The 11,384-nt window shown below is 44.5% G+C and overlaps 1 protein-coding gene across 1 annotated transcript; it reads left to right on the top strand.

Annotated features, from left to right (window-relative positions):
• Positions 1–1,934: 1,934 nt before the first annotated feature.
• xkrx (XK related X-linked) lies at positions 1,935–10,276 on the top strand. The gene is made up of 3 exons (XM_060062947.1): positions 1,935–2,962; positions 7,471–7,730; positions 8,439–10,276. Exons 1-3 carry the CDS (start codon positions 2,607–2,609, stop codon positions 9,263–9,265), a joined length of 1,443 nt encoding a protein of 480 aa, XP_059918930.1. The 5' UTR covers positions 1,935–2,606; the 3' UTR covers positions 9,266–10,276.
• Positions 10,277–11,384: the final 1,108 nt, after the last annotated feature.

The raw sequence follows: 11,384 nt of genomic DNA, 5'->3' as shown, positions 1-11,384 counted from the left end.
GCATGCTTAGTAACTTGGCTTGGGAGCAATAATGACGTCTCCCTGCGGCAAGCACGTCGTTGAATGCAAAACTATCGTAGTGATAGCATCTCTCACTGTCTCCCTATTTCTCTCTGTCTGCCTGTATGTCTGTCTGTCTGTCTGTCTGTCCGTCTGTCCGTCTGTCTGTCTCTCTGTCTCTCTGTCTCTCTCTTCTCTCCCTCTCTCACCCTCCCTCTCTCTCTCTCCCTGTCTCGCTGTGTGTCTGTCTCTATCTCTCTCCCTGTCTTTCCTTCACGCCTTAAATCCTCTCTTGCACGCACACACACACATCCACACACACACACACACACACACACACACACACACACACACACACACACACACACACACACACACACACACACACATGCTCTGTATAGTAGACACCCTGCCCTACATCACCCTGCTTGCAAAAATAGAGCACAAATATTTGACTACCAATCTCGACCCATGGTCTCAAGGACATTTGTCTGTTTAGTATTTCTGCAAATAATCACTCTTCACCTTCCATCCGCAATCATTGCGTTCGTTAAGTTCATTCGAAAATGGTTTTAAATGCTTTTCCTAACATGGGATGAGCTGGTCGGCTTTTGATCGAAGGCAGCAACCCTTAAATCCAATGCTGGATGTTTGAATGCCACACCCTCTTGGCTTTACACTGGGCCTGTGACACAACGGCCCAGCATTCTGAAGTCACTGACTGACCACAGCTCACTGTTGCGCTCGCATCATGGTTCATGTTACATGTGATTCGGGAGAGAGATATAGAGAATGAGGGAGAGAGATAGAGAGATATAGAGAGGGAGGGAGAGAGAATGAGCTCTGTCTGAACTATGTTGGAAATGAGCCATGGCGGTTAACAATATAGAAAGGTCTTTATTTGGTTTGAGATGTTGGATACAAACATACGATTTAATGGAAAAATATAGGAACATAATAGATCAACGGTTAGATTAAAGGTGTAGTGTGTACAATTTAGTGGCATCTAGAGATGAGGTTACAGCTTGTGAATATTACATGACATTTCCGTTCCACTAGATGCCGCTGAATTCTACACACTACACCTTTAATTGGAATTTTATTGGAATAGTTGGAATTTACATTTATTGATATATTCTTACATTAACCCACAATGGTATTATATTTAATATAATTACATATTATATAGTTACCAAGTTTTGCATTACAATTGACTAACCAGGAGGTGCCACTTGACTACTTTAAAACAAAACTGCTTGCAGTCCTTTTACTAGCCCATACATTTTGTGTTTTTTTGTACAAAGTATTATCTATGCAAAGTATTTTTTTTCCTCATAAAACATTTAGTGTATACATGTCAAGTTGCCTTCTATGGAGCAAAAAGCAGCACAGGAAAATCTGTATGACTCCTGGAAACATTTAAAGATATTAATAGAAACATTGAGTAGCTGATCCCTTTATACACCGTCTTATTAACTGAAAACGACATAACACATTACTGTGATTTAAATAAAGACCTAATTCTGTCAACAACGCGAGGGTGTGTATTGTTAGCTGTTCTTATAAAAAGCCGTTTTAAGCTCAATCGAACACCCAAAACAAACTTGGCTGATGGCGCCATCTCTGGTACTGAAAGATATTATTTATTGCAACAGTACGAGCGGTGACGGACCAACCGACACGCAAATAATACTCCAAATGAGCGTCAGGAGAGAGGGCGGGACTCCACGGGCCATGGGTTTAGCAGCGAGAGAGGGAGTTACTTTCGATAGAGTGATATCCGTTGCCGTGACTTGTTTCAGATATTGCTTCGTCATAATTTTGTCAAAAACTACTTTGGGCCTCCTTGTCAATGTAATTATTCTTGTGGGATAGGGATAGGACGTATGAGACCGGAAATGACATTGTGGTGGACCGGGATAGCACCAGAGAGAGACACCAGCGAGAGAGACCGGAAATTACATTGTGGTGGACCGGGATAACACCACAATTATGGTCCTATCAGTTTAGTCGCACTAGGACCCAGAGGCTGGATACGAGAGCGGCTAGGCTGTGAACTACGAAAGCACGTCAAGTTGAAGGCACACCTGTGTAAACCAGAACAACAGAGCAGTGCAAAAGCGGGGCATTACTTTGAAGGGATTTTATCATGAGCTGCTGTGGTCACCAGGATCGATTGCCAGGGCGTTGTGGTGGATATTAACGTTACCGAACTCTCTGCAACAACAACTGCAACAACAACTGCAACAACAACGTAGGACATAATATGTGGATCATTTATGGACGTGGGCTTACTTAAGTTTACCTAAAGTGAATCAATGTAACGTTATCGCTGTAATAACAATGAATACGACACAGTAAACGGGTTTTAAATTAATGAAGAACGGTGTTACTACGATGAATGACGTACGAACAGCGATAGCATATACCGGGTAAACAATCAAAACATGAGCCAAAGTGCTTGTTTACGAGATGTAACGTGATACAAGGAAGACGAAGATCCTATCAGGAATCTTTCACTCAAACCGGTGCATTTCGGCGGTCAGAAGAAGTTCCCAATATGCGATAAGTGCGTCGTATAACCTTATCACCCCATCCCACCAGCCATGGAGGACCACGACCCAATCGAAAGGGAGACGCCAGACGTGGCCGAACAATCCGAGCACGATGGTGCGTCAATGGAAAACGGAGTCATGCTGGTGGTCAATCACAGTCGCATCAAGCCCCCGTTCAGCGTGGTGCTGGCCACATTGCTGTACTGTGCCGAGTTCATCACTGCCTCGGTGATGTGTAGCATGTACCACAAGACCGAGGACACCGTCTGGCTGGGCTTCACGATCTCGTTCGTGTTAATGCCCGCTGTCCTGATTCAGATGGCGCTGACGTTCTTCCATCGAGACCTGGGAAGAGACCGTCCATTGGTGCTCTTCTTGCATCTCCTCCTCCTGGGGCCTGTGGTTAGGTATGTTTAGCCACGAAGGCGTATGTCCCCACCACGGCCACCAGTACTTTCCACTGGGCATGAACCCAGTCCATTGCAATGCAGTGCACCTTATTGACCTTGTTAAAACCATACAACCCATATATAACCTACCCACTTAGATAGGGTAAATCAGATAGGTAAATACCAAAATTTAAATCTAAATGTATTATTATATTCATTCAACTATAGTAACTGAAATGGGAGTAGCCTATGCAAAGTGCTCCCAGTCCATAACCTGTTGGATAAATATTGAGTCACCACTCCCATGTAGCAATTGGTGGAGAGACTAATCCTGGCCCTTTGTGCTGATCTTTGATTTGGCAGGCTTTTTAACCGACATAGACTTCACTGTTCAAGGAAGTACAGGGTGTGGCCTTCATTTTTTATTCAATGTAAACAATTATGATGGGTTGTTCTGCTGTTTCTAACTAAGAAGATTCAGTTAGAGTTAAACCTTTTTGATATATTTGTTCATAGTCAAATAAAGACACACACAAACACACACACACACTTTGTGATGGTACTATCGCATAGATAGTACTACATGATTCAGGCCATCCGAACATGTTTATTTGCATTCAGAGGGTCTCCGAAGCTCCACAGTGGTAGGCCTGTCGGGAGCGAGGCCAGGGTCGTTTATAGCTCTGCTTCTATAATTACACAGTAGCTAGATGTTGAGGTCAACCCCCCAGACAGGAAGCCTGTCACACAATGTTAATCGAACCGGGTGGTGACGTAGTTCGATGACCTGTTCAGTTTTACAGATGTATGATTGGTTTTAGGATATACTGTGCAAGCCTCCATTTTAAAATACTTTTGATTGAGATGACTCAAGAGCTGAGCAGAGACAATAATAACATCAAATCTAAGAGGCCGGAGCTGACCTACAAGATAATGCACTTTATTTAATTTTTCTACTGGTAGCTTTCCTGTTGATCATGGGTATGAGGTCATTGCCGGTAATATACTCTGGCTAGTGTCTAGTAGATGATCCAATTTGGCCACAGGATATGTTATCAATGGCTGATTGCTTCACAGGCGGATGTCTCCTGAGCAAAGCAAATGGCATTGCTTTTTTTAGCCCTAGTATTTTTCTGTATTTTTCTTTGTTCACAAATGTCTCAGTACTCCTTGGTTCATTTACTGAGCTAGCTTTTTCTTTGCTTCCCTTACGATCCCCCTTGTACTGGCATGGAAGTGTTGATTTGTTTACGATTTGTTTGTTGATTCTCTGCAATGGAGAGCCCTGGGAGTTCATGGGGCAGAGCTAGGTGGTGTCTTCGGTCGAAACGGGTCCGGACTTGTTCTCTCAGGAGCAGGATACCGGATTGACAAGGCAGGGGGGGACACTAGCTACCAAATGGCACACCACATATTACTGCTCTAGTCTCAGCTTGCAGAGATGAAGTAGTATAATTAGACCTAACAATGGGTTTATCTCTTCCCTAAAAAAAGAAAAGTGCACTTTTACAAGTTTTAGTTGAAAGCCCCTCTACGGATTGAAGAGTTTGATGCAAGTCTATAGCAAACGGGTTATTCAATTCAAAGGAGGATATTCAAAATGATTAACATTTTACTACCCAGAGGATTATGCTTTATTACTGTATGCGGGATTGATAGTTGAGGGGCTAGGGTGTGTGACTCCCAGTCTAAAGGGCGTGTGCTTGAATCCCGATACCCTCAGCTTATTATACTACAGCATTACCTTAGTGGCTGCACCTTCTTTTTACTGTTTGCACTGTATCTGTTGCTTGATGTTTGCTCACTGTCTTATTTGTTTGACTGTCTGCCCCTCGGCTTCGACACATTCCTATGCATCTGCTCGTATAAGCAATAATGGTCCTCTAATCGCAGGCATCCTCGATCGAACGCCCTCACCCAGTCCCATGCAAGTCGCTTGGGTGTAATAATGGCTTGTTGTCGAAATGGTAAATAGTCGTAAAGAACGTTTGCTACTGTGCCAGTTGTACGAGATAATTTTGCACCATGTGTACTGCGTGATAGCATCTGTGTTTTCTGAATTCAGTGCAGACACATACTGAGATTCTGCTATGACAACCTCTTGTCGGTCTCATTTTAGAGTGCACTGAATGCTTTCCCATATTGATCTGTTCGCCTGGCCTCCGATTTTATTTTTATTTTTTTTCTTCAGAGGGTAATTTCACCTCATAAGCACTCACGCACGATCAGGAATCCACGTTGGGTACACTCAGCGTAGCTAGATCCTCATTCTTGATCAGTTTCCATGAAGGATAATGGGCAGTGAATCAGTCTTATGCTCATCCTCCCTTATATAACTGTGCAGTACAGTACAACACTATAACTACCCCAAGCACGGGATACTTATCACTCTGACTATGTTGCATCAACATATTTATGAAGCTTGCAGACTATTCTATTATGCCTCCAAACTTGGTAGATAAAACAGTGTCTTGTTTCCTCGGAACGGTGTGTTTGTGGAGGTGTTTTTGTGATTCAGCGTATGCTCTCCAGGTTTCCAGCACAGGGAAAGGGTCCACCAAGCGACAGCTGAAATAACACAGACTGAAAATGGCTGACGGCTGAGTCTGAACTTTGAATGTCAGCAGTATGGCGGCTGAGCTGTTGGCAACTGCGATAGCATGAGGGACCCACTATGTCCAAACTTGGATCCGCAGCTTGTTTGGAGAGACAGACAACATTCCAGAACTGTTCTGTTACTTCTAGTGTTGGGTTGGGGAATCCACACGGGCTGTGCACGGTTACAAAGAACAGCTGCTCTAAAGAAACCTGCACTAAATAAATGAGTTCTCACTGAATCACATCAAAGCCAGAACCATTGGATGGCTTAAAAATGCGATAACGCTATTATTATTTCTAAACCATGAGCTTTTTAGATATGTCAGATGGTGGCATGATAACGAAAACAAGACATGCAGAAGTTAGGGGAGAAAGGGAGGAGACAATTTATGATGACTTGATACTTTTTACTAGTATGATGATACTTTTGATGACCACAGCAATGTTCTCTTTGACGGTAAACAGTCATTACATTCACCTTGTGACTGAAAATGTAGCCACGTCTTGCCTTATTTAGACCCAACGCTGTTCATTCTGTTGAACGTTCGGTTCATTGCCGTTTACTGCCCTCTAGTGGATTTTCACACTCATTCCGTTATTTAGTCCAGGGTTCCTCAACCTTTAGGCCCAGTATATTATATAGTATATATGTTGGAAATATTTTCAGGGTCTGGTATTTGGGGGGCGGGGGGATAAAAACCATACAAACCATTATATGCCTGGGTCATCATATCGAATGAACACAGATACTGAAGACCATTTCTCAAGAGTTTTATAAACAGCCAGTAACAGTCTGTGATACACAGTCCTAACAACATAACTCTGATATACTTTGTAAACCTCAAGCCAATACAAACTTAAAAATGAGCTTGTCCATCATCTGTTAACAGTACAACCATAAAACAATATGTTGGTGTTGTTCCTTGCCATTGAATCATGTATAGAAGTGTAGAACTGGAGAGCCTCTTTGTACACAATCCCCTGCAGACACAGATGCAGAAGAGTTTCCTGAAATACGTGTGTTGTGCACATACTTGGGTTGTGCACAAACTAGAATAACTTGTTTTTCAAGAAATCACACAATTAGTTAAAGTACTAAAATATGCTAATGTTGCCCGACATATTTAGCAATAACAGCATTGCAGCTTGTAGAAATTCCGACAGGCCACTTTCATTTGTTTTGGGACAAACCCCTATTTGGATTACTATGCGTTATTTACCGCCGGTGAATATTCAGTTTGAAACATGAGTCACTTTAAGCCAAACCGATCTTGGTCACTATGACAACATGTCTCCTCACCACCAAATACTTTTTATTCTTTATACCAAAGTATATTAAAATATCAAGAACATCTACATGAGTATACTGGCTAATGGAGAACTTTAACTCAAGTACTAGTTCCTGTATTAAAAACCAAAATCAAGAAGGCAACTATATTTTGTGATATGGAAAATGACAAATCAACCTGCCAAAGAATTGTTTTTTAAAGCCACACTGCTAATTTGTATAAGGCATAGCAATGGGCAGAGATGCTAATCACATGTGGTCAGGGTTGAAGTGGGCTGCTCTCGCAGCACACCATTGTTTCCAAGGTGTTTGATCCTAACCTCTTTAGGTTTCCCCTCTCCGGGAAATGCAAGCTAAACAAGTAGCCATACTATGGGGTTACTTGTCCAAACAGACGGATGGATCGATTTTGCCAACTGTAATGTTACACATGAATCAGGTCATCAGTTTGGTCATCATTTCATCCAGTCACTAAACATTCTCCTTATATGACTTACAACACACGTAAGTTATCTGCACACTTTTCAGCTTGAGCTGAAATATGAGGAGTGATAGTGTGCTACTGCCCCCCTCTGGGTCAAAATATATACCCTGCCCAAGCATCTCTAAGCCCTGCTCTCTTCTCCATGTCGATCCCCAGGTGCCTGGAAGCGCTGGTGGTCTACTACAAGGCCGGGAAGAAAGAGGAGCCCTACGTCACCATCTCCAGGAAGATCGGGCTGAAGCGGGGCCATGACATGCCCATGGAGTGGGAGATCGGACACTCGGAGCGCAAGCTGGCCGCTCACCGCAACGCCTTCAAGCGCACGGCGCTGATCCAGGCCTTCCTGGGCTCCACCCCCCAGCTCACGCTGCAGCTGTACGCCACCATCCAGGAGAAGTACTTCCTCCCCACACGGGGTAAGAACACCCCCCCTCCTCCCCCCCCGATAAGAAGCCGCCTTGAGTTTTAATCAGCTTGACTCTCGTGTAATCGTAGCTGATAGGAAGCAATGACATATTTAAAATGTCATATTTGTATACATGGTGCCCTATAAGGCATCCCCTTGGTTGTAATTATTTAGCAGTATCCATGCCTAACCTAAGAAACAAGACTACCCACAGCTGAATCTGTGGGTAAATCGACTCAATGACCTACTCGTACTTATTTTAAATTCACACGTAATACTCCTAACTAATTCACAACCAGGCTCCAGTTTCTGTTTAAACAACATTCCAAGGAACTACAAAAGTCAAGTCATATGTCTTTTTTTTTGACAGCACATCAAGTTCCTCAGAATGGTTGTAAAAGTTCCCTGAGTGTAACGGTGACTCATAATTGCTGTAACAACGGGGCACTTGCCAATCAATCCATTAGAAATGACGATAACCTTGTCGATGGTGTATTCCGTACATACCACTGGGTGTCAGCAGTTTTCTGCGTTACAACCCAAGAGAGGGCTGAAAACGACTCGAAACCGCTTGGTCGTCCTTTTTAGTCCATAGTGGGCTTGATTCTCAGAGGGTACAGTGTCTTCTCTAAGGATCCCTGTGTGTGTGTGTGTGTGTGTGTGTGTGTGCGTGTGTGTGTGTGTGTCTCTGTCTGTGCGTGTGCTCTGGTTCCTCCAGTCGCCCTGATGGTCATCACCCTGGTGTCCATCACGTATGGCGCCCTGGTGTGCAGCGTGCTCGCCATCCAGATCCGCTACGACAACTACAAGGTGCGGCTGCGCCCGGGCGCCTACGTCTGCATGATCGTCTGGCGGGGCCTGGAGATCGCCACGCGCATCACGTCCCTGGTGCTGTTCAGCACGGCGCTCGTCCACTGGATGATCCCCGTGGGGCTGGTCAACCTGCTCTTCTTCTTCTTCCTGCCGTGGGCCGAGTTCTGGGCGCGCAGGGGCACGCTGCCCGAGAACGTGGAGAAGAACTTCTCCAAGCTGGGCACCACGGTGGTGCTGTGCATGTTCACGCTGCTCTACGCCTGCATCAACGTCTTCTGCTGGTCGGCCGTGCAGCTGGACCTGAGCCACCGGGAGCTGATCGAGAAGAAGCAGCGTTGGGACCGCCTCGCCGTCTACTACACGGCCCGCTTCGCCGAGAACTGCCTGCTCATCGGCCTGTGGTACGTCCACAAGTCGGACTTCTACGAGTACGTGTGCGCGCCCATGCTGGTGGTGCAGCTGGTGGTGTGCTACGGCATGGCCGTGCTCTTCATGCTGCTCTTCTACCAGTACTTCCACCCGTGCAAGCGGCTCTTCAAGCACAACGTCCACGACTGCCTGCGCTGCGTGTGCTTCAAGGGCCGGGGGCGAGGGCGGAGGTCCGGCGAGCCGCGCAACTCCTACTCCACCAACGCCACCATGGTGCTGGTGGCGGACGAGCTGCCGCCGGGCATCGCCAGCCGACCGGACGACGGGGAGACGGACATCTTGGACACCATGGAGGCGGCCTGATGAGGACGCGGGCCGGGGTTCAGGGAGGAGGTATCTGACACGAAAGGACCTTTTATAAACCGTGAAAGGACCCATAGACGGTGGGACGACGCCTTGGAGTGAATGCACATCGGGGGGACATGCTGTTAGTTACTTTGCACGATGGAAGTCGATGCAGCTACACCGACCTGTTTTCAAACGGAGTGGAGCACGCTGATTTTACTGATGGTGGGTGGTTGGAACGAGGAAGGGGTTGTTCACCGTGGACTTTAGGCCTCGAGTCGTGTTGGTCAAACGACTCAGACTATGTTCTCCGGTTTCGCAAGCTAGGGTGCCGTCGGACGAAACGCAGAGCTCACCACTCATTTACCGAAGCAGTCAAGATCGCCGTGGCACCGGGAGTGCAAGGCGCTCGAAAGAATGTCATGTGTTGAGTGTTGGGTCGGCGGAGCACAAAGATTACTTTGAGGGCATTTGCTGCAACAGGCCAGGAAGAGGGAACCAGGTGTGTTGGCTTAGGTCCAAGTGGCTCAAGCCTTTAGGGTGGGGGGGAGGGGGTGTTACCATTATTTTATTGTATTATTTTTTTTTTATAAAAGATTCTTTACCGCACATTTGCGTTGCGTCCATCACTGAATATGAAGCTGCACCATCAAACCCCCTGATTAAAAAGAAAGGAGACAAGAAAAAGCTCAACCTAAAGTTTACGTACCGATGCTACTAACTCCTATTTATGAAAAGCAAGGCTTTTTTTAACTTAGGTTTGCCTGATCAGTTTTGCCTTTGCACATGGGTCAATCTCTAAAGTGTTGCCGTGCTACCTATAAAAGATTTTAACCGAATGAAATATAGAAGACGTGTAGATGAACACTGCTATTACAAATTGTTGTTATGGAGTAAAGCTATCTTATGTGTATTGGTACGTAGGTAATGCTGTTATTTTTCATGTCTTGATCGTAAGCATCAGTGCCTTGACCTCTGCTATGTGTAGTCTACTTGAATCTCCAATTAAATAAACTCTGTCTTAACACACACCTCTGGCTCCCATCACAGGATGTTTTTGTGTTGAAGTGCCTCAAAACATCAAAACATCATGCTTCATTTGAAAACCTCAAAACTTCCTGATTCCAAACATCATGCTTTATTTGAAACATTCAGAACATCTGAAAATCAAGGCGTCTGAATTTGAAACATCATTTGGAAATATTGAACATCATTCTGACTTGAAAACAAATTGCACTTTTGCAATCACCATGCGCACCAGAATCCGCCCACACACACACACACACACACACACACACACACACACACACACACACACACACACACACACACACACACACACACACACACACACACACACACACACACACACACACACACACACACACACACACACACAGGGGGGCCTGATGAGCACCAAATTAAGGAATTCCCTAGACATCAGAATTGTATACAAGAAGTGGCTATCACCTTGAAACTCAATTCTTTGCAAACGCTAGTGTTGAACAATAGTGTCTCATTTCAAATACTTGGGGCTGGCACTGAGACTACAAGTTATGTTGCAGAGGAAAAGTAGCATGGTCTACACGTCAAATACATTTAATTATCTACTTTTAATCAGTTTATATGAATTAAAATGTATCTTTAAAGTACAAATCGTATTTAACGTACAAACTATATCTTTGTTTTCCTCATTTAACCCATAGAAACGCACAAACTTCTGTAGACTTTTTGTATTGCGCTTTTTATTTTATATAATTCATTGCATTTTCTTTCATGGTTAACCATCTGAAGTTCTGTTTATTGATTTGATAGGATTGCACAGAAAACAAATCATTATGCATCGTGTTGAAAAAGAGATGAACAACATTACGTTTGGAGCACTTCTCCTACATTGAGGTGATGTGGATCAAGTAGCCTACTTAGTTTATTGACACTTCTCTAGTGTACAATGTCTCAAATAAAGACCAGAGGATACAACGGTTGAAACCCTTATCTTTCTTTTTAATCCCTAACATCCTACTGATATTAGCACGAAACACTATACAACCCGAACAAAACAACACAGAATCCACTGCTAAAACTCCACAGTAAAATTGATAAAATAACGATTCATTAGCTGATGTGGCTCCAAACA

This window comes from Gadus macrocephalus, chromosome 10 (assembly GCF_031168955.1).
Source record: "Gadus macrocephalus chromosome 10, ASM3116895v1".
NCBI lineage: Eukaryota > Metazoa > Chordata > Actinopteri > Gadiformes > Gadidae > Gadus > Gadus macrocephalus.
Note: the sequence above shows the minus strand (reverse complement) of the source record. Positions and strands in the feature narration are given on the sequence as shown.

What these genes read in the sequence shown, in the direction of transcription:
- xkrx (XM_060062947.1), top strand. Translation starts at nt 2,607, where the DNA reads ATGGAGGACCACGACCCAATCGAAAGGGAGACGCCAGACGTGGCCGAA. An exon ending in CTCCTGGGGCCTGTGGTTAG is followed by an intron (nt 2,963 to 7,470) that starts GTATGTTTAGCC and finishes GTCGATCCCCAG; the next exon opens with GTGCCTGGAAGCGCTGGTGG. An exon ending in GTACTTCCTCCCCACACGGG is followed by an intron (nt 7,731 to 8,438) that starts GTAAGAACACCC and finishes TGGTTCCTCCAG; the next exon opens with TCGCCCTGATGGTCATCACC.